The 27,537-nt window shown below is 44.6% G+C and overlaps 1 protein-coding gene across 1 annotated transcript in view; it reads right to left on the bottom strand.

The window, feature by feature from the left end:
- The window catches only part of MAP7D3 (MAP7 domain containing 3), a gene marked incomplete at both ends in the record, with an annotated part of 28,455 nt that extends 5,642 nt beyond the window's left edge, over positions 1 to 22,813 (bottom strand). Inside the window, 10 exons of the mRNA XM_084259027.1 lie at positions 2,065 to 2,170; positions 3,309 to 4,063; positions 5,619 to 5,744; positions 7,312 to 7,407; positions 11,406 to 11,510; positions 11,918 to 12,032; positions 15,022 to 15,185; positions 16,383 to 16,466; positions 16,552 to 16,650; positions 22,759 to 22,813. Of these exons, the coding sequence (XP_084115153.1) occupies positions 2,065 to 2,170; positions 3,309 to 4,063; positions 5,619 to 5,744; positions 7,312 to 7,407; positions 11,406 to 11,510; positions 11,918 to 12,032; positions 15,022 to 15,185; positions 16,383 to 16,466; positions 16,552 to 16,650; positions 22,759 to 22,813 (1,705 nt within the window). The remainder of the gene's footprint in view (positions 1 to 2,064; positions 2,171 to 3,308; positions 4,064 to 5,618; positions 5,745 to 7,311; positions 7,408 to 11,405; positions 11,511 to 11,917; positions 12,033 to 15,021; positions 15,186 to 16,382; positions 16,467 to 16,551; positions 16,651 to 22,758) is intronic.
- Between the last annotated feature and the right edge of the window lie 4,724 nt (positions 22,814 to 27,537).

Below are 27,537 nucleotides of genomic sequence, written 5' to 3' on the forward strand. Positions count from 1 at the left end.
TAATCTACGCTGTATCAATAGCACGCAACTTATGAGGGATTATAACAGATTTGTTCAAAACCCCACAACCTCTGACAACATAAAAACCTTCTGCTTTAGCTTTTTTTCTTGAAAACCATTTCCAGGGCCTCTTTGGAGGCACAAGGGTATGTTATAGCACAGCACTGTGAAGCTGTCCGCAGCCTCTGCAGCACGAGTTCAATCCCCAGCCAGGGAGCTACCCACATGGCGCAGCAGACCTCTCCTGTCTCGCCTGTTGCTCCCCTCAGCAGTGTATTTCATTTGACCTGTCTGTTCTGTTCCCCACTCTGTCTCTGCTGAATCCTCTCACCCCCCGACACCTCTGGCCTGTACCCCAGTTCTTATATGCATAAATAAATAAATCTTAAAGAAAAAGAAAACCACTTTCAAATGAAATGTTATTTTTGACAATCACTTCCACTTTGGTTAAGCTGTTTGACATACCTGAATAAACTGACCCTGTGGAAAAAAAGATAAAGACAACTGAAAGTAAAGGAATACAAGCTTATGCTCAGTCCAAATGAGGCATGCAAATCTCATATACTTGACTAAATAAAAACCCATCCAGCATATATTTTGAAATGCATGCATCATTTTGACCAATTACTGTCAGCTGAAGGATGGTAACAGTATTCACTATAAAGTGGCTAACAAGAGAGAACCAAGAACGCCAGACTATCCTGACCAAGGCATTCTCTTTATTTGAAACAGACCATATATGAAAAGGAGGCTTTTAAGACACTGGGAGTGAATAATTTGTAATAAAAAGGTAGTTTCTGTTACAAAGCATTCATTGTGGAATTATTCAAAAAGCAAAATTCTCTAGTTTATCTAGTTTATTTAAAATTAAGTAATGTGGGGCCTCCCCTGGTGGCGCAGACAGTTGAGCGCCGTGCTGTGAAGCTGTCCGCACTCTCTGCAGTGTCAGTTCGATCCCGGCTGGTCGGTGAGGGTCCCACATGGCGCGGCAGACCTCTCCTGTCGTGCCCGCTGCTCCCCTCAGCAGTGTATTTCGTCAGTCTGCCTGTTCTGTTCCCCACTGTCTCTGGTGAATCTTCTCACCCTCCCATGCATCTGGCCTGTACCCCGGTTCTTGTATAAATAAATAAATCTTTAAAAAAATATAAAATAAAATTAAGTAACGTGGGCCTCCCTGGTGGCGCAAAGGGCTGGGATGCAACCTATGAGGCTAACTAACCGCAGCCACTGCAAACAAGAGTTTGATCCCCGGCCGGGGAGAAACCCACATGGCGCAGCAGACCTCTCCTGGCTCACCCGCTGCTCCCCTCAGCAGTGTATTTCAGTCAGGCTGCCTGTTGTTCCCAGCTCTGTCTCTGGTGAATCCTCTCACTGCCCCCTCTCCCTCACCTCTGGCCTTACCCCAGGTCTTGTATGCATAAACTAAATCTTTAAAAAATAAATACATAAATACATAAATGAAAAATAAAATTAAGTAATGCCTCAAGTGACAGGCAAAACACCATCAGGGTACTTTCAGGAAACTATAGGTTACAGACACATTATGGCCGATGTGTGGAAACGGATCTACAACTCCTGGTGGAAACCTGCCCTGGCCACAGGGCCTGACGTGCCCTCTCCAAGAATGGAAAATACTGAGGTCCACTCACAGACCTTCCACTGTCAGGGCTGGAAGGGAGTGTAGGGACCACCTAGACAAACACACCCATCCAACAGTATTTTTACACATCAATTCCAAAAACGGTTTCCAAAAACTACCTGGGGGTGGGGCTGAGAAACTCTGGCAAGGGAAAGCAAGTACACCAGTGATTGGTTCACTTCTCTTTTTATCCGAAAAGCAAGCCAGCTTGCTCCTGAAAGTTCTCGGATTTGGGAAATGAAATGAAGTGGCCAATACCCAAACCACGTTAAGGTTACCCGCGTTGCCAAACAAACCACACGGTGAAGGGACCTACCTTCTTCATAGGACATCTTCTTTAGGGTCACAGACTCACATCTTTTAGGGCCTTTAGAAACAATTTCTTTTTTCTTTCTGGTTGCACCCAAGACATTCGGTGTGAATACCGTGTGCTGAACTGGAGTTATTCTGCAACAAAGGGGAGATGGTGGAGACCTTCTTGACACACTGGGTGAAGGTGAAGGCGAAGGGGGTCGATTCTTTTGAAGTTGCCTGTTGGGAAAAAAGTAATAGTCAATGTATCAGAAAGTCTGATACATTTTGTAATAAATGTGCTAACTAAAACATTTAGCACATGATTTCACAAATGTCTTCATATCAAGAATTAATGACATAAATCTGGACACTTATTAAAAGACTAAGGCATATCCATTTTCAAAGGCTTTTTCCTTATATTTACGCTACCCTGCATACTTTGTTATTTATGAAACGTATAAAATTTGTCCTGGTAATCTACTGGGAACAGTTGCAAATAAGCTACTTACTTTGGGCTGACGGGAGAAGGTGGACGCCACCCGACTTGAGAAGATGCCCATTTATAACACATGATGCTCGACGATGGGCGCCTTTTGATGACAGGAGTTGAGGCCGGTTTGTCCATCTCTGATTTCTAAATAGACCAATACAGACTTGACTAACATTTACCTTATTACAGCTAATTTTGCTATCTAAGAGAAAAATATTCCGAATAAAATACAGAGGCATTCCTCCAGCCTGACAATTCCACTAGACAACTCATGTTTGGAGAAATAATTTAAGGCATATGTTACTTCAAAACCTAATTCTAGGGCCTCCCCTGGTGGCGCAGACAGTTGAGCGCTGGGCTGCAAAGCTGTCCATAGCCTCTGAAGCACCAGTTCGATCCCCGGCCACCAGTGAGGGTCCCACATGGCGCGACAGACCTCTCCTGCCGCGCCCGCTGCTCCCCTCAACAGTGTATTTCGTCATTCTGCCAGTTCTGTTCCCCACTCTGGCTCTGGTGAAGTCTCTCACCCTCCCGTGCTTCTGACTGTACCCAGTGCTTGTATAAATAAATAAATAAATCTTAAAAAAAAAAAAACCCAAAAACAAAAACCCTAATTCTAAAAAGCAAAAACAAAACCTAATTCTGCTTCTCAAAAACTGGTACAATGAATAGCAGAAAATTTCAAATTATTAAAGCCAGTTATCCTTATTGTATTAAGCTTATTGCAGACTGCTATGAATAAGTTCCTCATGCTGTGAAACCTAACCTCGCATATAACCTGTGCAACTACATGTACAGACTGTTATAACAAATTTGTCAACAGAAGGCATTAACAATGTAGGGAGAATCTCTCACTTGCGTTGCAGAAGAACTTGCCATGCTCACCTCAGGGGACACGTCTACACTCGCTTCAGGGGACACCTTCACATGCTCCCTGAGGAGAGCTTCCTCGCTTGTCTTAGGAGAGGATGATGCACTCGCCTTGGGTGATGAGTCCGGGCTGGCCTCAGATGAGGCTTCCACACTCACATCGGGGGAGGAGTCCAAGCTTACTTCTGGAGAGGGATCTACACTCACGTCAGGGGAGGAGTCGATGCTAACCTCAGGTGATGGGTCGACACTCACTTCTGGAGAGGAGTCGATGCTCACCTCCGGTGATGGATCCACACTCACCTCAGGTGAGGTTTCCTCACTCCCGGGCAATCTTTCCAGGCTCACCCCAGGGAGCTCTTCCATGTTTCCCCAGGGGAATGCTTCCATGCTGGCCTTGGATGACGTGGCCAGGCTTGTAGAGGGTTCTTCCATATTTTCCTTAGAGGGCACTCCACAGCTCACGTTGGGGGGCACCGTCTTGTAGCGCTGGGGAAGCACTTCCATGTCTACCCTAGGAGGTGTTTTGCTACTCTCCATGAGAGGTGCCCCCTCACTTGCCCCAGGGAGTGCTTCAGTGCTGGCTTTGGAGGGTGATTCCACACTTGCCTCAGTGGGAACTTCCTGGCTCACCTCTGGGGGTGTTTCTACTTTCTCAAGGGGCAGCACAGTGGCAGCTGACTTGCGCAGCACGATGGCAGCCTTTAGTTCATCAGTGTTATGGCGCTGTAGAGGCACATTTACGTATTGGATTAAAGTTGTCTGGGTTCCTGTAGGTGAAGGAGAACAAAGTGAAGTGCTGTGCAGTGAGAAATGTGACAAGACAGAAATATACCATGTAACAGTATAAAAACAGGAAGAGAGACTGTTCATTAGGAAATCACAGGGATTCTACACCTAACATGCAAGTATTGAGTGAGATGGATCACAAACACAGGGCAGCAGCACTTGCAAAGCTTGAAAGTCAGAAGCGCGACCAAGCCGCAATGGTCCACTACACACAGTAATGAGGCACTCCTCCCAAACCTGAGGTTTGCAGTAACTCACTTCTATTTAATCACATGACAGCTAATGATTTTCATAGAAAATTAACAAATCTTGTTATTTTTTTAAAAGCAATCTAAATATCACCAAGGCCAGAGATCTTGCCATTTACCATTTTAAAATAGAATGTAGTATTTATTCACCAACACTAAAAACCACTGTAATAGGGCCTCCCTGGTGGCGCAAGGGGTTAAGCACAGCACTATGAAGCTATCTGCATCCTATGACCACGCTGGCCAGGGAGCCACCCACATGGTACAGCAGACCTCTCCTGTCTCGCCTGCTGCTCCCCTCAGCAGTGTACTTCGGTCTATCTGCCTGTTCCGTTCCCCACTCTCACTCTGGTGAATCCTCTCACCCTCTGCACCTTTGGCCTATACCCCAGTTCTTGTATGCATAAATAAATAAATCTTTATAAAAAAACACTGTAATAAGACAATCAGAATGGACAGAATCTTCAAATCTCTTCCAGCTTTAACAACCTATATTCCTGGGCCTCCCTGGTGGCGCAAGGGGTTAGGATGCAACCTGTGAGGCTATCGTCAGCCACTGCAGCATGGGTTCAATCCCTGGCCGGGGAGCTGCCCACCTGGCACAGCAGGGCTCTCCTGTCTTGCCCGCTGCTCCCCTCAGCAGTGTATGTCAGTCATTCTGCCTGTTCTGTTCCCCACTCTGTCTCTGGTGAATCCTCTCACCCCCACACCTCTGGCCTGTACCCCAGCTCTTGTATAAATAAATAAATCTTTAAAAAAAAAAAAAGAACAACCTATATTGCAGTTTTCCAATACTGAGGACTTCTTACTAGCCCCAGGAATGTCTAATACTGTAACCTATAAATGAGAAAATCCATTTAACCCTGAAGATTTGTTTTATCTCAACAACCACTATTTCTTAAAGCTAAAGAGCAGCTCAACGCTACACTTCTGTTTTTTAAGGGAAAAGGAGGCTGGAATAGGTGACACTTTGATGTCACTTCAGTTTTTCTGTACTTCTAAAATCCAGTGCTTTTAACATTTATTTCTGTGACACTGAAAGAGCTTTAACACTTAACAATAAACAAAATTGGTCATCTCATCTCTGTAAGTCACCTATCATCCAGATAACTACTCTACCACGCTAGAAGTCACAAATAGAGAATACAAGATGCTGGGTAAAATCACTTACTGGGAAACTACTGATTTGAGTTAGCTTTAGGCCTTACCACAAAAAATGAAGTGATACAAACTGTTTTTTTGAGTGCAAATACTAATACTTTTAGGCTTTCTACCCTATCCCTGTTACCTGGAACCTGTTTACCAGGAGCTGACAATGAAGCAACACTTTTGCTTCTCGCTATTGATGCTTTCGTTGGAACTAGCAGCCGAGAGATTAAAGTATTCTCCCGAACATTGGTGTATCGGTGATAACCTAAATAATAAGAACAAACAAAAAAGATTCAGTTTAAAGTCTTACAAGCAAATGCAAAACACAAAAGACCAATGTGATTTGCTTCAAATGATAACTTTCCCAGACAAGAGTCTAGTGGCAACAAGAACAACACATAACAGGACTGAACAAGGCCACATGAACAGACCATATTGTTAGGAAGACAGTACCTGAAATAAAGATAGCAAAGGACCCAACATCCCATAATAACCCCAGTGACTTATACCCAATGTATGAAGTCCCTACACGGGAACTCACATATGGGGAAAAAAGTCATGCACGGACCAAACAACTTTGATGGATTCCTACAAATAGATACATGCTACTGACAGACTGGCCAAGTCCATTGCCAAAAGATCCAGGAGACTGTATTCTTTTGTCAGAAGTGAATCTTTGAAATGAACATCCTGCTTCAAAAAATTTTTATGTTAATAAAGATAACCTGGATCAGTTAAGATAAGCTCTTCTGTAAGTGAACATCTGGGTATAAAACAAAAGCAGGGGCCTCCCTAGTGACACAAGGAGTCTAGTTTAAGCACTATGAAGCTATCTGCAGCCACTGCAGTACGAGTTCGATCCCCAGCCAGGGAGGTGACCCACATAGTGCAGCAGACCTCTCCTGTCTTACCCGCTGCTCCCCTCAGCAGTATATTTCAGTAGATCTGCCTGTTCTGCTCCCCACTGTCTCTGATGAATCCTCTCACTCCCCCATACCTCTGGCCTACACCCCAGCTCTTCTATGCATAAATAAAATGAATCTTTAAAAAAATAAAAAAGCAATGATCATATTTGACAGAGAAATTAGGGAGGAAGTTGTTAAAAAGACACAACTTTAAATTTTGTAAATACACAAAATTTTGCATGCAGTCATCAGAAGCAGCGAAGATATGCGCAAAGGATGGTTGTAGGTAATGAAGCAACAGAGCAAAGCTTTGAAGTTCAAAAAAAGGGCTGGTAATTTAGAACTTCTAAAAATGCAAATTGTTTGAAAGGAATCAAGTGCTCCAGTACAAACCAACATCCTATGACCTGGCTCCTCAGCTTCATTACAGACCCCTTGACTCAACTGATGGTATAAGTGATTTCAAGAAACTTTTCTGGGGCCTCCCCAGTGGCGCAGCGGTTGAGCGCTGGGTTGCGAAGCTGCCCGCAGCCTCTGCAGCACCGGTTCCATCCCCGGCTGCTCCCCGGCCATCGGAGGAGGGTCCCACATGGCACGCAGACCTCTCCTGCCGCTCGCTGCTCCCCTCAGCAGTGGACTTCGGTCCTTCTGCCTGCTCTGCTCCCCGCTCTGGCTCTGGTGAATCCTCTCACCCTCCCGCGCTTCTGACTGTACCCAGTGCTTGTATAAATAAATAAATAAATATTTAAGGAAAAAAAAAAAGAAACTTTTCTGACTTCAGTCATATAAGCATGTATATATATATTTAGTTAAAGAAGGGATTTTTTGGCTTTTAACTTTAGGAATGACTTTTCAAGCAACTGAGTACCAACACACATACATCTCTTTTAAACTACCACTGAAGATCTGTACTTAGAAGTAACTAACCGGGAGGCTTTTCTTCTACTTGTTCCACTTCTGAGGATGGATTTCGTTTGCTGTATCGTCTATTCAAAGATGAGCTTCTTGTCTTATCCGTTTTTTCTAGAGATCAAGGACAAAGGGAAATTATTTTCTTATACAGTTTCAAATAGATTATTTCAGGAGAAAGCTACTCCTTTGCGCAATCATTTATCTTCTCTACTTTTGCTTCTAAGAATTTAAATTCCAGGGCCTCTCCTGGTGGCGCAGCGGTTGAGTGCTGGGCTGTGAAGCTGCCCGCGGCCTCTGCAGTGCCAGTTTGATCCCCGGCCACCACCAGCGAGGGTCCCACATGGCGCGCAGACCTCTCCTGCCGCGCCCACTGCTCCCCTCAGCAGTGTATTTCGTCGGTCTGCCTGTTCTGCTCCCCGCTCTGGCTCTGGTGAATTCTCTCACCCTCCCGCGCTTCTGACTGTACCCAGTGCTTGTATAAATAAATAAATACATCTTTTTTAAAAAAGAATTTAAATTCCAAATACTATGCAGAGATTCTACATGCCACAACTTAAAACTAGCTCACTCTTTAATTTATCTGAAATGAAGTTCTTTAGAAAATGGCAAAAATTAAAAGGGAAAATGTCTAATACTACCTGATGACACCAAAGCTCTCAAATTTGGAACAAGACAGTCTTCAATTTTGAACATAATTCATAGTACTTATCACTAAAGTAATTTACACTTTAGTTATAACCAGTGTCTTTTAAACAAAAAATGAGCATTATTAACATTTGGTTATAGATGTCACAATTTATACTCCCAAATATACATTGTATTGGAAACCAGTGGTAAAGCATTAAAAAAAAAAAACCCAAAACTGTCACAATTTAAACAACCCAAGCCACTTCATAAGGGGAAATAACCTGTTGCATGTGTAGACACTTTTCTATTCTACTGGAACAATTCTAAGAAAACTTAGGAATGCCTGCTTAAAGAATAATATCTCTTGGGCCTCCCCTGGTAGAGCAGTGGTTTGAGCGCTGGGTTGCGAGGCTGCGAGCAGCCTCTGCAGTGCCAGTTTGATCCCCGGCCACCAGCGAGGGTCCCACCAAAAAAAAAAAATAAAGAATAATATCTCTTTTGGGGTTCTTATCATAAGTTGAAGTACATATGGACAATAGAGCAATCCAAAAAATCTTGAACTGACAATTGAGCAGCATGAATCACAGGCGTAAGCAAGTCAAATGTGATTAGATCCTGTAGTCATTATTATCATGATGTAAGAAATAACTGTGAAAAGTTATGAGTCAGCTACAAGTAGAAGAAAAACAGACTGAATCAGCCAAGATTTAAAACAAGGCTATTACAGAAAATCATTACAGGTCAGATTATGAATTTGATTTAACTTTGAAATGTTCACCTCTCAGGGTTGAACAGTTTTCACTTCCATTTGAAGAGATTTGACAAAGCTTAAGCCACTGCCAATGTTGATTTTCTTTTCTCCCTGGAACCATCAATGACAGCATCCATCATCTCAGAGCATAACACATTGTACCTTTAAGCAAGTTACTTCATAAAGTATCTTCTTGACATATCTTTTTGTATTAAGTAGTAAAGAAACCATTTAAGAAATTACCAGGAATTGCTCCTTCAGAGCAACAAAATTACTACCTTGAAAGTCATTACCTTCCCTTCACATGTCTCATTAACATGGCAAACACACATTATAAAAACACACTAGTGTTTTCTCATATTAAACACAGAATGTTTTGAAAATTCGTCAAAGCAATTAGATAACAAAACATAACCATTGTTTGTGAAATAATGAGGACATACTAAAATAAAAGTATATAAACATGACATTTCAATCAGTGTGATCCAATTTCTCTGAAGGATTCGGTTGGTAAAGAATAAGTTAATTTTTTCCCTTTATTTTTTTAATATTTTATTTTATACAATTCTTACATCATTTTTCATTTTTGCACAATGTATGCATTTTCATTTTGGTTATATTCTCCATACAATTGCACCCCCACCCCTTATTTTGACCCTAATTTTCCTCTCCCCCCCCTCCCCTCCATAGTGTGTATCTTCTGGTTTATGGTTACTTGTTGATTTTTTTCTTTGTATTAATTAGTCTTTTTCCTGCTCCCTTATTTAGGTATTCTAAATTCCTGCTATGAGTGAGACCATCCGGTATTTTTCTTTTTCTTTCTGGCTCATTTCGCTGAGCATGATCCCTTCCAGCTCCATCCATGTTGCTACCAACTGCATGTGTTTATCTTTTTTGATTGCTAAGTAATATTCCATGGTGTATATGTACCACATCTTCTTGATCCAGTCATCTATTTTTGGGCATTTAGGTTGTTTCCATAGCTTACCTATTGTAAATAGTGCTACTATAAATGCAAATCAAAACTACCATGAGATACCATCTTACACCAGTGAGAATGGCACATATTAAAAAAACTAGCAACAACAAATGTTGGTGAGGTTGTGGAGAAAAAGGAACTCTCCTACACTGCTGGTGGGAGTGCAAACTGGTCCAAACACTATGGAGAGCTGTGTGGAGATTTCTTGACCTACTAAACATAGAGCTTCCATATGATCCAGCAATTCCACTCCTAGGTATTTACCCAAATGACAGAGAAACAGTAATTCCAAAGGGCACCTGCACCCCTATGAATAAGTTAATTTTATCCCATGAGGAGCAAGGTACTAGAGATTCGCACTGTAATCTATACTGAACCTGGGCTACACAGAAAGTGATTTGGGAAACCACATTGAGGGTGGGGTGACATGTGAACCAGCTTGGGTCAAACTATTTATTACAAGAGAAAACAAGATGCACCCGTGCATCACAGCAAAAGTCCTTGCAAAAGTTCATCTTTGGAAATTATGAAAGCCTTAAAAGTACAAACACCTAATGTTACTCATGAACCAAACAAAAATCCTGCTAAAGTATAATATTTAGACAAAAATGAAAATCTTTAATTAATTATACTTTAAATGAGAGCCAGAAACTTTAGCATCACTACAACTTTACAGCTGTCACAGCATTGTTTAAAAAAAAAGTCAAGTTTAAAAAAAAGTCAAGCCACCTAATAATACAAAAGAAGAAAAAAAAAGATAATAATACAAAATAAACACTTTTAAAATTCAAACTGAGGGGGGCCTCCCTAGTGGTGCAGGGTTAAACATAGAGGGCTATCAAGTTATCGCCAGCCACTACAACAAGAGTTCGATTCCCAGCCAGGGAGCTGACCCACATGATGCAGCAGACCTTGGCCTACACCCCAGTTCTTGTATGCATACATAAATAAATCTTAAAAATATCCAAACTGAAGTCATGCTTTTCTTTTACAATGTGTAGGGCACAAAAATAGTATTTCTTCTTTTTTATTTTATTTTTAAAGATTTAATTTGTTTTATTTATGTATGCATACAAGAGCTGGGGTGTAGGCCAGAAGTGCTGGTGGGTGGGGAGGGGAGAGAATTCACCAGGGACTGACTGGGGAGCAGAACAGGCAGATCTACTGAAATACGCTGCTGAGGGGAGCAACAGGCGAAACAGGAGAGGTCTCCTGTGCCATGTGGGTCAGCTCCCTGGCCAGGGATCTAACTCACATTGCAGTGGGGGGGTGGAGGCGATAGCTTGATAGTGCTGAGACTTAAACCCCCTGTGCCACCAGAGAGAACCTTATTTCTTCTTTTTTAATGGCTAAAATTGAGGGAATGACGTGACATGTTTACCATGTCCTTTTCCTTTCAAGATCATTTCTATGCTTTCCTCTGGAAAGAAAAAAGGATTTTCTTTATTGATGCATGAATATGGTTGCCAGATCCATTTCACTCATTAGTGAGAAGTACCACATGTTCCAAGCCAGAAATGGCCATCAGCACACACGCAGCTACAGTGTGTTCAATCAGGAATACTCACTTCAAGGGCAAACACCAGGAGTAAAAGGTAATGACCATCTCACCTACTGCGAAACAATGGGATGCTCTCCTGAAGTAAACCTAAATGTTCCACTGTCTACAGAATAAGTGGTGCTCTAAAAATAAATCTAAAAAACTGATTTCATTACACTGAAATTAGTAGAATAGATGAAATAACTACTTACTCTTCGCAGTAGAATTGTGAAGACTGGCAGATGACAAAGGTGTTTGTTTCTGTAAACCAGAAGTTTCGTGTCCTACTTTGTCAGCAGATAAAGGATGTTTATCACCTGAAAAAGATACCACATTTACTGTACTCATTTAAAACATATAGCACTAGCTGAAACAAAATGAGTGTGTGATCTAATTCTACAGAGCAGAAACATGCATTAAGTAGGCACACAATTTTCAGTTGATCACCTCATAAAGCTACATGACATCGAGTTGTTTCATGAAATTGTGTTAATTATGTTACCATATATGAATGTTGTGTGAAATTATAAAATTTCACCTGTTTCCTTTACAGCTCACATGACAAAAATTTATGTACATTGACTGTACTGTGTGTGTCAGTGAGCATAGAGCAGTGTTTTGGTTCAGGATACAAAACTCTAAATTTCATGAATGCAACCTATGCTTGTAGTCAAAATTGAAACATGAACATGAATGCACTTGAAGTTTAACTGCTCATAATTACCAGTTTTACTTTCAGAATTCAAAGGCATTGTAGAGCCTTCCCAGGACCATCTTTTTTGACGATCGACACGGTTGCTCCGTTCCAGGGTTCGATAAAGAACAGCTTTAAATCTTTCCTGTTTAAAGTAAATGCCAACAAATGTTTACATGTTCAGTTATATTGGTATCATTCTGATCTGTGGGTTATGAAACATCCCCAATTGTCAATTTTGGTTTTTAGCAGGCAGAAGTTAAAAATAATTGGAGACATGTCTCAGGAATGAATATATATCAGTGCTGGTCCTAAATAACTCATTTTTAATCTTTTGTATCTAAATCAAAGGACTAACCCTGCTTCCCTCTTTGCATAGGAAATTGCATAGGAAATTTAGTCAGACCTGCAGCCTTCTTCTAGCAAGTGTATGGAGATTGAGGGGGTTTACTATTTTCCTACTTTAATTTTCCTCTCTGCTTGATTCTGTCAACCTTTTATCATTGGCTGTGGTGTGGATTTTAACACACCTTAAATTCCGTGTAGAATGAGGCAAGGAAAAAAGCTACTCACACGTATAAGTGAAATCTATGCAAGTCATGTACTATGCCCACCATTTGTAACACCTTGAATTTTGGTGTAAACTAATAAAGCTTTAAAAATGATAATGTGGGCCTCCACAGCGGGTGGAGCAGCGGGTGGAGCGCTGTGCTATGAAGCTGTCTGCAGCCTCTGCAGCGCGGGTGCGATTCCTAGCTGGTGAGGAAGAAGCCCACATAGTGCAGCAGACCTTTCCAGCCTTGCCCACTGCTCCCCTCGGCAGTGTCTTTGGTCTGTCTGCCTGTTCTGCTCCCCGCTGTCTCTGGTGAATTCTCTTACCCTCCTGCACCTCTGCCCTGTACCGCAGTTCTTGCACAAATAAATAAATCTTTTTTAAAAAAAGTATTAAAAAAATAAAAATGATAATGTGTCTGTCTTGACCTCAAACTCCTTTGAAACTTGTCAGGATCACAGCTTCACATGTGTGGATGCCACACTGCAGTGAAGATTCCACTGCCAAAAAAGTTTCCTTTTCTCAGGTTTTTCTCATGCCATGGACTATACTTAGGTAAGCAAATCAACTTCGGGGTCAGAAGGTTTCCTGTTTTTACCCTGACAACTGCGGTTTCATAGCAACATCATCCTCACAAGGTCCCCTCACCAGTTCTCTGAAGGCAAAGATAAACATACTAGGGAAAATGGGAGAGGCGCCCCAATTCTCTGAGGACAGCAACTACAGTTCTTATCATAAAATGTATCTAATGGCACGATTTCAGAAATTATTCTTTTAACAGAAAATTGTTCTATATTACTCAGAGACCTCAAAAGTATAATAAAGACTAAAACCAGATTAATCTTATATTCGTAAAACATTTGTTTCCTTTGAGTTCTGTCCTGCTGTTTCCAAAAGTCCAGCCCTCAGGGCTCGGGTGAAGCCCCTGTCCCGTGTCTTGTTACCTCCCGCGCACACGCCCCTCTCCTCAGTGCCACTGAGCTTGGGCATCTCCCTGCTTTATGCAATCGTTCCCGCTCCTTGCCTACATGTGGCATACTCACGGCGTCCCATGGCCCTGCTCTGTCTGGGGTCATTTTGGTTCTTTCATGTTTATCTTTCTCTAAGATGATCTTTTTCCCTGAGCCCTTGGGGTTGTTTCTTTCCTCCAGGGATCTTCTCCTACCCTGCCCATAGTTTACTTCTTTACTTTCTTTGGTTCTCTGCCTTTACTCTTTAGAGTTCAATCTCTCTCAGGATCTTCCCCCCTCCTCCTTTGTTCTCTTTCTCACAGATAAGGAGATGTTTCACAGGGGAAGACAGGGTGATAGAAATTCTGAAATCTATCACATATTGTAATGTGAAAAAACACAAGAGCATAAACCAGAGAAAAAGGTTCAGAAAGAAAAAGGAAGTGATAGTGGCCCACAGACAGGGCAGAAGAGTGCGAGAATAAGGAATGCCCACAGAGGGGATACCAGTTGGGGCGAGGTGTGTGCAGGGGCTGCTATGTGCCACATAAAGAGGAAAGGTGAGTACCACAGAGAAAGCTCCAGGGAGGACAGCTCGCAGGAGGGAAATGGAAGCGAAGAAAAAAAAAATGTAAACATTAGAGTAGGAAAGGCAGCGAGAACAAGAGGCATACTGAGAGAACATACTGAGAGAACAAGCAGAAATTCCAAAGATGGCGAGAGGAAAACAGACATTTAAGACAAAAGAAGCAGAAAGAAAAGTGAGGCACCCAGGCAGAAAAAGGCCAGAGTCAGAGAATCAGAGGACAAAGACATTTAGGGGAACTTGTGAGTCACTGGACTAGAGAGAGAGAGAGAATGCCAGCAAGAAAGAGAAAGGCGTGAGAGAATATGCCAGATTCAGGAATCAAGGATACTACTACAGAAGAAAAATGTGCTGCCCAAGAGAATAAGACAGAATGCGATAGGTAGCCAAATGTCCGAGTATAAACAACACAGGACAAATTGAAGAGGGACAGAGGGGGAAAGAGGGCGTAACCCAGGCAGTGACTCATACCAACAGAGAGCCAAAGACACCACAAAACTGCCTAGAAGGAAGCGTGGAAGGGTGGTGGGAGCTACAAAACAAGAGAGAATGAAAGGGCTTGTGAGGAACCTAGGGGAGGGGGACAGCAAGAGCACAGCAGAGGGAACCAGGGCTCTGCAGAAGGGAAGGCAGAGACTGACGTGGCAGTTAGGGGAATTGTAGGAAGCAGAGAGGCCCAGCCTGTCAGGGAGGACTGAGCTGGGCCTGTGAATACTAGGCACCTGGACAGCACTGTCTTTGGTAAGCAAGAGAGGTACTTGGCGCAAACCTCAGGCCACACGCCTCATCCTGAGGTGTGGACAGGCCTCTAATTCTGTGTATCTCCAAGCCCCCTCTTGACTTTAGCTAGTGAGTCTAGACTCTGAGGATCTGATCAGGACAGGAGCAAGAGCCTCCAATGTTGAAGGGAAGAAGCAAGGAAGAATTTGCATTGGTTCCCTTCCCAGGGCTAAACCTGTAAGGGCAGAGAAGGGCTAAGAAACAAGTATTCCAGATCCAGACCACACAGTATTGCATCTAAGTAACAGACTATAAAAACATGTACCCTTTCTTCCTCTAATTTTTGTTTTCTTTTTTCTTCAGCTGATATTCGCCTCTGTTCATCTTTTTCTTTCTGCTCTTTAAGTTTCCGCTGTTTTTCTTCCAGCTGTTTTTCATACAGGATTTTGGCCTTTCTTTCTTTTTCAAGTAGCTGAGTTTCTTTATTAGCTGAAATATTCCAAGTATATTTTTAAGGTATAAGAGCCAAGAAAATATTTTAAGTGTTCCATTTTACAGAGAAAGAAAAGGCTAATATAGCTAATTCTTTCTTTAAAAAAATAACATAACCTGTGCTAATAACGAAAGATTTATTAAGTGAAAGAGTCATTATTATAAATCTTATATATATACTATTATACATCTTAATAATAAAATTTACTAGTATAAGAGATGGCTACTAAAGAAACCTTTTCGCTGGGTGTTCGTTTAACCCCAGAGAACTGAATTAGCTTAGATGACTCTCAGCCTGTCCAACTAAAATCCCAAATCAATAAGAAATATTTTCTTTCATGTGATAGTTCTACTGATTTGAGCTGAAGTTAAACCCCCAGTTAACATGCTGTACATTAAAAATAAGAATTAAAAAAAATACACAAGGTCAGAATATTTCTTTTTCCTGTTACTAGGAAACGCCTTTCAGAGGCCTCATCTCTAGGGACCATGGTTAGCATTCTAGGTTAACATTCCTGGACTTTGCCACAGAGCAGATTATTCAACAGCAAGATGCTTTCCCCATATTCAAATTTCCCCTGACTAAAGCCTAGAGAGCATCTATGCAATTGTAAAACACTCCCAAAGAGCTGCAGGAAGAAACTGCTCCTTGACCAAAACAAAGATAACTGATATTCCATTTGAATGAAGTTGAGTCCTAGTTTTTTTGGTCAGTGGAATTAGAAACCCAAAGGAGAAAAACACATAGTTGAAAAAGCATTCTCTCTGTAGGTGTAGGAAGAAATCTTAATTTAGATTCTAATCGACACAAAAGTTACATTCGAGAAGCCTGGCAATCAGTAAAAGACATCATCAATATTTATGTTAGAACAATGAGCGACTTCAGTTTCATCTTTAGAATCATTATTATTGAAATCCCATTCTACTTGTTTCTATAAATTTGAAGAAATTTTCATACTTTACAGAAGAATTAAAGCTAAGAGAAACCACTTCAAAAATCCAACAATTTAAGTCAAATATTTTTCACTGGTCCTCTCTAGCTCATTTTACTATAAGCATTAGATCTAGTACAATACATAAACAGTGTAATCAATATCATATAAGCAGATTAGGAAAAGTCAGTAAAGCCCCTTGGGAAATATGTAACTTTAACACAAAATCCATTCATTTTGATTTTAAAAAAGTCTATGATACCATCTTGTTGTCTTCGTTTTTCTTCTCTACGTTCTTTCGCCAGCTTTTGTTTCATGTCATTCCTCAGCACAGATCCATCGATTACTAAAAAAATACATAATTAGGCATGCATAGGTATCAAAAAGTGAAGAGGTGGCACTTGAACACCAAAGCATTCTAGAAATTATACCAGGCTTGCACGGAGTTCTTGTGTTGGAAGACTGGAAAGGGACTGAGTGAAACCCACTTTGACTTCTTCTTTCCTCAGCAACAGCATGAGCTGCGGCAACTGAAACAGGAGGAGATAAAGGGGATCAGATACTCAGTACAAGCAGCCCACCATGGGGTGTGAACCATAGCCCAGGTACCTCTGATAAGGAGAGTATGCCTCTAAGGGGAAATCAGGACGAACTAATTTGCATCAACAAATACCCACTGAGTAACTCCGATGTTCAACAATAGTTTCAAGAACTACAAATGTTGGCTGTGGCAGTGCCCGAGTACCTGCGGGCGCAGAGCCCATAGTGTGAGCAATTTGTAGCTCAGTAGGACCCAACAATTAAGAGCTTTCAAAAAATGCCTCCGACTAGGTATGACACCAAGTACTAGAAAAATGGAGTGGAAGAACTAGAAAGAGTACTTCATCAGACTTGGGGAACTTAGACAGGTTTGAAATGTATGGATCTGAATCTGGAAGCAAAAGTGTCAACAGTGAGTCTCAAGAGACTGGAGGAGAAACTAAGAACACGGATACATTACCGAGGAAAAGGGGGATGTTCTACCTGGGCTGTACACTATTTACCTGGGTGCTTCTGTAACAATGGGTAAAGCAGGCCGGCCTGCAGGCTTGTACCCCTCCCCCCTCCCACCTCTGGGGGTGGGGCTGGCCTAAGCAATAGCTTAAAGCTCTATTCTGATGTACAGTGAGGTGGGAAAGCCCCCATCTAGAGGAAGGAATTTCTAATGAGATGGTATTATTCTAGGTAGAAGAATGTCAGACAAGCAAATGTAAATTACACAACGTACATTCACACCCAAGTAAAGTAGTAAAGAAACTTCAAGTGGGGTGAAACATAAGACTGGGGTACAAAATTAGAAAGAAAATCTTAAATTCTAGGATGTGAGTTATTCTAGGTGAGCCCCTGAATCCTTCCATTCCTTGTGTGGCTGTTATCTAAAAGGTCCCACAATACTGGGCATCTTTTGGAAGGATCTGGAGAGCAACACTGAAAAGTCTTTGAGCTCTGTTTGAAAGCACAGGAAGTATGCCCCCTTGACATGCAGGCAACTCTGGTTTCTTTATATTAAGACAAATCTAACAGTGGAAGCAGGGCAGTTAACAAAACTAAGGAATAGAGGACTGTGGAAAGATATCCTGGAGTATTATCACAGTAACCTTGACAGTGACAACACAATTGCAGCCATAGGGATTAGCATTTCATTTTTTTAATTTTTTAAATTTTTTTTTCAAGATTTAGTTATTTATGCAAGCACTGGGTATAGTCAGGAGGGTGAGAGGGTGAGAGGATTCACCAGAGCCAGAGCAGGGAACAGAACAGGCAGACCGACAAAGTACACTGCTGAGGGGAGCAGCGGGCGGCAGGAGAGGTCTGCGCACCAAGTGGGACCCTCGCCTGGCGGCCAGGGACTGAAATGGCACTGCAGAGGCTGCAGGCAGTTTCCCAATCCAGCACACAACTGCTATGCCGCCGGGGAGGCCCGGGATTACCATCTCAAAAGGGGAAAAGGATTTTTTTTTTACCCTCAAAGACCTAAAAAAGGCTTAGGCTCCCTGGTGGCACAGGGGTTAGGATTCAACCTGTGAAGCAGTGGGTCACTGCAGCACGAGTTTGGTCACTGCAGCAGGAGTTCGATCCCAGGCCAGGGAGGTGACCCACATGGCTCAGCAGACCTGTCTTGTCTCGCCCAATGCTCCCCTCAGCAGTGTACTTCAGTCAGTCTGCCTGTTTTGTTCCCCACTCTCTCTCTGGTGAATCCTCTCACCCCCTCACCCTCCCCCCGCATCTCTGGCCTGTGCCCCAGCTCTTGTATGAATAATCTTTAAAAAAATAAAATAAAAAAGGCTCAGATAATACAAAATTTTGTGTATCACAATTATCTTCTGAATTTGAGTACTAATGTATTAAGGGCAAGTCTGAAATACAGTCTATAAACTAAACCCTCCTACATAATACATATCGTACCTCACTTCACCATTCTCAAAGTTCCTTTTGTTTATATTACCTTAATTCTCACAACAGTCCTATAAAGTGGGCATTGATTCTTTCCCCATTTTTTTTTTTCAGATAAGAAAACAAACCAATCCTAACTTTCTCCATTCAATGGTAGATTAAATAGCAACTTTATTTTGAAACATTACATAGTTATCAAAGACAAACTACACAAAACCCACTCAAAGCTCTGTAAGATTTTGTTCACTATCCCCACCTCAACTGCTTCTAATTACTTCTGTTTAAAATAGCACAGAAACTGAGGACTAAATGTAAAGCTGATCCAACAATAATGAAATGAAATATGTGGGCTAAGGATTAAAATGTCCCCTGAGGGCCTCCCAGGGAGATAGCCACATGGCGTGGCAGACCTCTTCTGTCGCGCCGGCTGCTCCCCTCAGCAGTGCTTTCGATCCATCTGCCTGTTCTGATCCCCACTTTGTCCCTGGTGAATCCTCTCACCCTCCCACGCCTCAGGCCTGTACCCCAGCTATTGTATAAATAAAAAATAAATTTTTTAAAAAAAGAAAAGATAGGAGCGGATATATTTTAAAAAATAAAGCATTTACCAATTCTTTTTTTTTAATAGAGGCATGTTTTTTATTTATTTGTTTGTTTGTTTGTTTGTTTTGTTTATACATGCACTGGGTACAGTCAGAAGCGTGGGAGGGTGAGAGAATTCACCAGAGCCAGAGTGGGGAGCAGAACAGGCAGAAGGACTGAAGTACACTGCTGAGGGGAGCAGCGGGCGGCAGGAGAGGTCTGCGCTCCATGTGGGACCCTCCTCTGGTGGCCGGGGAGCAGCCGGGGATCGAACCGGCACCGCAGAGGCCACGGGCAGCTTCGCAACCCAGCGCTCAACCGCTGCGTCACCGGGGAGGCCCCACCAATTCTTAAAAAACAGGAAAGCACAATTATGCTGAACTTAGAGAAAATATGGAAAAGACATCGCAAAAAGAAAACCATTCTCCTACAAGTGGAAGATGTACAAACTCATTAATCTCCTGGCTCTCTAACTCAGTAAAAGACTCCGAACAAATGGAACCAAAAACAGGCACAACTAAGAAAGGCAAAGTTAAAGACTGCTTTACATAACAGAATTTAAAAAGATGTCCTTGAAATTTTGAGGCCCCTTTTTTATACAGTGTTTCAGCTCATTACTGACTTCAATCTAGTGGAAAATTTTTGCTTCTCTCTAGGCCCCCTACACACACACACACACACACACACACGCACGCGCACACGCAAAAGTTGTCACTAGAGCTCTGCTCCACCAGGGCAGGCTAAATCCAAGAAAAGGCAGGACACCCAAATGTGATTACCCCAAGGTGCTTACCACTATGAGACGTCACTGATAAAGGCACAAGCCAATACCTATTCAGCAATTCTGTCTTGTCTGCCAAATCTGTTGCTCTTGAAATCACTCTCAGAATTCAACTTAAAACATGCACCTCCTCCTCTCCATGACCTTTCTTTCTCCAAGACCCTTTCTGCTATACTCATTAGAAAGATTAAAGCACGTAAAGTAGCATTTTCATCACATAGCAATGGGTGCAGACTGCAAAAAAATAACTGAAAGGTCTCCTTTTTTATTATGAAAAAGGGCTATTGTCCTGGCAGAGAACAGTCACACCATGATAAAACTTACAGATTAATGGGCATCGTGCTACACAGTTAGGGGGGTAACAGTAAATAATAAAAGTTGCAACCCCAATAAAGTCCTATATCTGGAGTTCCGGGGCTGGATGTAATGCTCAAAGAGCCCGCTGGAGGGCCCTGCAACCCTTCCCACAGCTGCTGGCCCTGTCCTGGGGGTGGGGGTGGGGGTAGGGTCCACCCTCAAGCAAAGCTGAGCAGTTGGAAGTGGTAAGGCCTCCAGCTGATCCATTCCGCCCACACCAAGGATCTCTCTCCATGGTGTCATGCCAGTTTGCAAGTCATCAGACCATGGAGAGAGTGAGAAAGTATTACTGAAAAATTAATAGATCACCAAAGAAACCTTCAATCAGGGAACCATAAAAATAAGGCAGATTCAGGCCTCCGGGTGGCGCAAGGGGTTAAGCACCGCACTATGAAGCAATCTGCAGCCTCTGCAGCAAGAGTTCAATTCCCGGCCAGCCAGGGAGCAGCCCACATGGCGCAGCAGACCTCTCCTGTATCGCCCACTGCTCCCCTCAGCAGTGTACTTCAGTCGCTCTGCCTGTTCTGTTCCCTGCTCTGTCTCTGGTGAAGCCTCTCACCACCCCCCCATGCCTCCGGCCTGTACCCCAGTTCTTGTATGCATAAATAAATCTTTTTAAAAAGCTCAATAAATATGGCCTCCTTGGTTGCCCAGGGGTTAAAGACACAGCGCTATCAAGCTATCACCAGTCACAGCAGCACCAGTTCAATTCTCTGGTGGCCAGGGAGCTAACGCACCTTAACCCACCTGGTGCAGCAGACCTCTCCTGCCTCGCCCGCTGCTCCCTCTATAGATCTGTCTGTTCTGCTCCCCACTTTCTCTGGTGAATCCTCTCACCACCCACAACCCCCCTGGCACTTCTGTCTTACACCTCAGTTCTTGTATGCATAAATAAGTAAATCTTTTTTTAGAAGCTCAATAAATGTAATATCTATGTAGAGTGAACTGTGTGCCCAAAGTTGGCCCAGAACTGTTTTGACTCCTGCCCCCACCAGGATGAAATTGACCTTTTAGCAAAAACTATTCCATTCATGGTCTCAACTGAGACCATGAAGGCACTTCTAATCAAGCTGGTGTCCTGTGAAAATCTAACAATTGATGTTTTCAATTTCTAATATGAAAAAGGCAACAATTACATCAACCAGGCATTGGGGTTAAGCCTTTTTTTCATAGCTTTAACTTTTTGGCTTGGAATGCTGAAAATTCAGGCAACTGTCTCAGCTTTGAAATACAGAGTTATCCAGAAAGCTGGTTAATTTAAATCGCTGAAATAAACCAATGTGAGAGTCTTCGGTGTCAATATGTAATAAAACTATCTGGATTTACTGCAAACTCTCTCTGGGCGAACCATAATAAGTTAGAGACAGAAGGAAAAGTTTTTCTCCCTCTGGAACGATCTAAGTGTATGTTTCTCACATATCCTTTGGGGAAGTGATTGGAAGTGTTCTGAAATAACATGAATATTCCCAATCGCGGCCAATCTAATCTGTTCACTGCAAATGAAAAAAAAATCCCTAAGGATCTTGATTAAAAAACACTATGATCGTTTTCTCCAAACCCATCTGGAGGAAACTAGCCTAAGAGGCTTAAAAAAGAAACCTCCTCCAAGCAAGATAGACTATCACGCTCAAGCAGTGGAGCTGTCTCCTGAACTACATAACGCGCGGCCAAGTTTTGAAAAAAGGAACGACTTTAAGGGGGAAAAGGCACTTTTTGGCGATGGAAGCGGCTGAGGAGCTGCAAGCACCCTTAAAGAGTGGATGCCCGTTCATTTCCGCCTCAGGTCCGCAAGAGTCCACGGAAGGGGACATCTGAGTGAAGTCCTGTGCTACCGTGCGGCCGGCAATTATGCAGCAGCCAAGAGCCAAGTTTCATCCCAACTTTCAAAGGCACAGACACCCCCGGCCCCCAGGGCTCCCCCCTCCTCGCCCATCTGGACCAGGAGGGTGCAGGAGGAAGGTGAGCTGCAGCTACAGGCAGGCGCGGCGACCGTGGGAAAGGCTTGCGGCGGTGCGCCCGGGGCTGCGGGCAAACTCCCGACTCTCGGCGCCCGGGTCGCTCGGAGTCTGTTCCGGAGCCCCCGCGTCCCAGGCAGCGGCGTGCGGGTCGCCCCAAGCGTCCGCCACCGTCCCCACACCCCAAAGCAGGCGGGACTTAGGACGATCCGCGGGGTCCGGGGTTCCATCGCCCTCCCCCTCACCCCCGCTCCAGCCGCGCCCGTTAGTTTCCTCCGCCCCGCCCGCGGCCGCTGCCTGCGGCCCTTCAGGGGCGCCCGGACTCGGTCGTTTCCCCGCCCGCCCCGTCGCGACCCGGGGAAGGTGGGGTCCCGTCAGGAGAGCGGGGAGCACCCGTCTGCGCGGAGCGATTCCGGCGTCAAGTTTCGGGGCGCTCGCCGCGCGGCTCCCAAAGCCCCGGGGCCGCAGGAAGCCGCCGCCCGGGCGAGCCGCCGCCCCCACCCACTCCCGGGAGCCGTCGGCCCGCTCACCCATTCTTTCCCTCATGCCCCGCAGGGAGGACGAACTGCCAGCGCGGTCCGCCATCTTCCGAGCAGCCGAACCGTCGGGCGCCTCGGGGTCGGGGACCCAAATGCGCAGGCTCAGGCGCCGCCGTGGCTGCACCGGACGAGCCCCGGGCCTTCGCCCCCGGGGGCGGGGCGGGGCGGGGCCCGAGGTGCCGCCGCGCCCCCTTCGGAGTCGCAATTTAGGCAGCTCGGCTTTCCGCTCGCGAATAACCCTGCCACTCCAGGCCGCGTCCGCCTCGCTCTGAGGACGCCGTCGGCGGCGTTCCGCGCTGGCCTCACAATCCCCTGGCGGCCGGCCAATCAGCGCGCGGCCCCGGCGCTCGCCTCGCATCACTTTGGCCTTGCTACGTGTAGCGTGACTTCATTCGTTCCCGCCGGGAGCAGGTACTGCGTGCCTCCTGGGGGCGCGCGCTGATGAGCTGGCCGGGCTTTGAAACGCGAGAGCGAGAGAGGCCCCGGGAGAGGTTGGAGCGGGATGGCTGGCTTGCGGCGAAGGGCTAGTGCTGGGGGCCCGCTCAGGAGTAGAGGCTTTCCACCGTGGCCCAATCACGACACCGTCAGGTCCCAAAGTTAGGTGACGTATCGTTAGGGTGAAGGACAGGACTCCTCGGCAGGAGTCTCTCCCCATTTTGGAGGCGGCTCTTTAGAGGTTACAGACCCCCCCCCCCCCGCAACACACACACACACACAGGGAAAAAACTACATGGCCATGCCCCTCCAGGTACTCCCGAACACCTGGTGGCGTGGCTCCCCTTGTGAGTCTGTACCGCAAACGGTTGTAGGGAAGCAGTTCAGGGAATGGGGCCTCAGGGATGGTGCAGGAGACCCTCCAGGTGGGGCAGGGACCCGTGAAAGAGCTCTTTGATGAGACCAGCGGGTCTTCAATGACACGGGAGCTGTAAGATAGAAGCTAGTAACAGCAAAGCAGTTACTGCCTCGTGTTATGTGCCAGACACTGTTCTATAACGACATTACATATATTCACTCATTCAATCCCCCGGCCGTCCCATGAAATGAGGACAGTAGAACGGATAGGGGTTACCCATATATCCAGAGGCACACAGTAAGTGACAGACTGGAAGTTGAACTGCAAAGATTTGACGGCAGTATAGGGGTGCTTAGCTTTATGCGACACTTTCATGACAGTTGAGCGATGTAGAATTCATTCATAGGATTAGTATCCATAATGCAAAAAGATTTAAAAATACATGACAAAAAGACAACCTCCAACTAAATGAGCAAAAGGTATAAATGGGCCTTTCAAGGGAAACAAATGGCTAATAAGCATAAGAAAAGATGCTCAAACTCTAGCAGTCCATAAGTATGAGGGGAAACCCCCAAGATATCATGTTACACCTACAGATTTGGGTTTTTTTAAGCTTTATTTATTTATGCATACAAGAGCTGGGGTACAGGCTAGAGGTGTCGGTGGTGAGAGGACTCACCAGAGACAGAGTGGGGAACAGAACAGGCAGATTGACCAAAGTACACTGCTGAGGGGGAGCAGCGGGCAAGACCGGAGAGGTCTGCTGCGCCATATGGGTTGCTCCTTGGCTGGCCAAGAATCGAACTCTTGCTGCAGTGGCTGCAGATTGCTTCATAGGTTGCGCCTTAACCCCTGCGCCACCAGGGAGGCCCTACACCTACAGATATGACAAAAACTAAGGGTGAATGATAAGTGTTGTGGATGTAGGTTAATGCGATTGGGGAAAAGTTTGCCATTACAGCATCATAACATACAGAGATCAATACTTTGCATAACATACCAGATGCTAGCCGCCACTATTGATATTACACACATGTGATTGGAGCACCAGTAGAACGTGGGCACAAGTGTGTGCCCACATGAACATTAAACTTTGACAAACTGGCCTAGAACTTCAGAAACAAAATCTAGAAAGACTCATCGCCTTTGTAGTTTCTTGTAAAGATATTGACCCCATTATTAGATGGGGACATTAGAGGAAACATTGAAATCAATCCAGACTGTGACATGTTCTCCAAAACTGGCCTTAAGGCTTTAAAATGTTAATGTCATAAAAGATTAAAAAACGATCGTGATGGAAGTGTGTTCCAGAACTGAGGAAGCTAAAGAGACCAAATGCGATGCACGATCCTTGATTAGAACCTGGATTTCAAAGACTAGCTTTAAAGGGAACTCTTTATAGGGGCAGTTGGGAAATCTTGAATATGAATTATTTTAAAGATGATGACAATAGGGCCTCCCTGGTGGCGCAGGGGCTAAAGACAGTGCTATCAAGCAACTGCCAACCACTACAGCATGAGTTCGATCCCTACATGGTGCAGCAGACATCTCCTGTCTCGCCCGTTGGTCCCCTCAGTAGTGTATTTCAGTAGATCTGCCTGTTCTGCTCCCCATTCGCTCTGGCTTACACCCCAATTCTTGTATGCATAAATAAATCTTTAAAAAAAATAAAAAGTAACTCTTAAAATGATGACACCATTAAAAGTTTTGGAAAACACAATGCAGGACAAGTGAAATGATCAACTATTTCATCAATGTTCAAGCTTCCCAATTGTCTCATTTTTTATGTTTGAATGAAAACCCAAACCAGGTCCACACACAACATGAATGTGCCTTTTAAGCCTCTCTTAACCTGTAGATAACCCTCTCTATCTCTGATATCTTTGTGAGATCACTGTTCAGTTTAGCACCCATTCATTCATTCATTCATTCCCTATGTAAGTCATTCGGTCACACTTGTTGACCACCTACTCTGTGCAGGTTGGGAAGCAGAGGTGCCCCACATTGATTCTGAGCTAATGAATAAACATCAGGGGCCGCTTAGATATGTTCTTGGGGCTAGAGCATTTCCCAAAGGAGCTCCCCTGAGACTGTCTGTACATTCTCAGAAAAATATTGCAGCTGAAAGCTGCCAACTTGGGGAGAGTGAGTCTACTCTGGGAGGCAACCCAGACGAGCTGGAAAGAACCCAGGGAGGTTCCCCCCCCAACCCCGCCTCCCCTCTCTTTCCCCAGTGAGCAAAAACAGAACTGCAATCCTGCTCGCTGCCCCCCATCCTTTGTTTGGCCCCTTTTCCCATTAAACCTGACACCAGCAGGAAAAATACTCAGTCATAATAGGTACAGGTATTGTCACCTTTTCTGTTAAATGCTGAAGGTCTAAAAAATGAAATTCAATTGTAATACACACTCAGTGGACTTCCCAAGTCTAACAAGTTTGCATTTCAACTGCTACCACCACTGTCCTGTCCTGTGAGTTTTAAGTCTCACAGCCAGGAGTTGGCTCTTTTGCAGCCCTGAAGTACCAGTCAGATTCTGCCATCAGGCAACACTTTGGAGGTGCACAGCTTTGCATGCTTTCCCGTCTCCTTGCTAGCTCTTGCCTTGCATCTGCTGCAGCTTGGCTGTGATGCCGGGGGGACGAGTGATGTTTCATTCTGGACTCATCTCTGGCCAAACCTACTCATATTTTCCTTCCTTTTCCCAAATCTGCACTTTTCTTCCCTCCCAAGTTGCAGAATTACCTCAGACTCTGGCTATTGGTTGTTGGCAGCCTTTTCAGCTCTGTGCCTGCCCCACCTTCCATGACCCTTCAGCATACTTCCCTACACCACCCCCACCCCCTTTGCATGGAGGACCTAGAGGACTTGCTTTCTGGTCTTTCCTGGGTTGAGGTGAGGGCTGAGTCTCAGGGCCTGAACTCTGCAAAATGGGGGCAGGGAGCTTCTAACGAGAGCAGGAGGCAGCCATCACCACTAGTGTGGAGGGTATTTCCCTCTCAACTGGAAATCCCGAACAACCTCAGCGAGGAAGGGTGTGGCAGTGTGGCTTTGGGCTGGGAGCTAGAAGTAAGGGGTCGGTAGTGCAGGCAGTGCTACAGGTTCTCCATGGGTTATTCATACAATCCTCACCACAACTATAGGACATAGCTCTATTATCCCTATTTTACATTAGAGGAAACAGGCATGGTTTGGGGGCTTGGAGGGAAGGGCAGTGGGGGGTGGTTAATTAACTTGCCCCAGGTTAGTGCAGCTAGGAAGTGGCAGAGCTGGGGTTCAAGCCCCCTTAGAGCTAGTCCTCCTTCCCTGCTGTCTCCCGATTTGCCAGGTGACAAGCCCAAGTTCACACTTGGTTCCTTGCCCATGTCTGCCACTTCTTTGTTGATCCAGTCCCCACACTCTGGCTATGGAACCTTTTCCAAGTTACACTTTTTATAACCCATGTCTCCGCACAGCTGTCTCTTCAGCCTTTACTAGAATTGACTCAAGCTCTTCATAAGAAACTCATTGAAAGGGCCTCCCCGGTTGCGCAGAGGTTGAGCGGTGGGTTGCGAAGCTGCCCGCAGCCTCTGCAGCGCCAGTTCGATCCCCGGCTGCTCCCTGGCCACCAGAGGAGGGTCCCGCATCCTGCCGCCCGCTGCTCCCCTCAGCAGTGTACTTCGGTCCTTCTGCCTGCTCTGCTCCCCACTCTGGCTCTGGTGAATTCTTTCACCCTCCCGCGCTTCTGACTGTACCCAGTGCTTGTATAAATAAATAAAAATAAATCTTAAAAAAAAAAGAAACTCATTGAAAAAGGGCACTGAATATATGTCTCATGATGGAGAAAAAGTAAGGCATCTCTTAAGCCTTCCTTCTTGAAAGACTAGGCGGAGTCCACAAAGGCTGAGTACTTAGGACTGACTTCAAACTGCGTGTGTAAAGGAAACCATGCCACAGTTAGCTTACCCTGTTTATCCTGCAACCAATATTTGTTGAATGA

The sequence above is a fragment of the Talpa europaea genome, assembly GCF_964194135.1.
Source record: "Talpa europaea genome assembly, chromosome: X".
NCBI classification, from domain to species: Eukaryota; Metazoa; Chordata; class Mammalia; order Eulipotyphla; family Talpidae; genus Talpa; species Talpa europaea.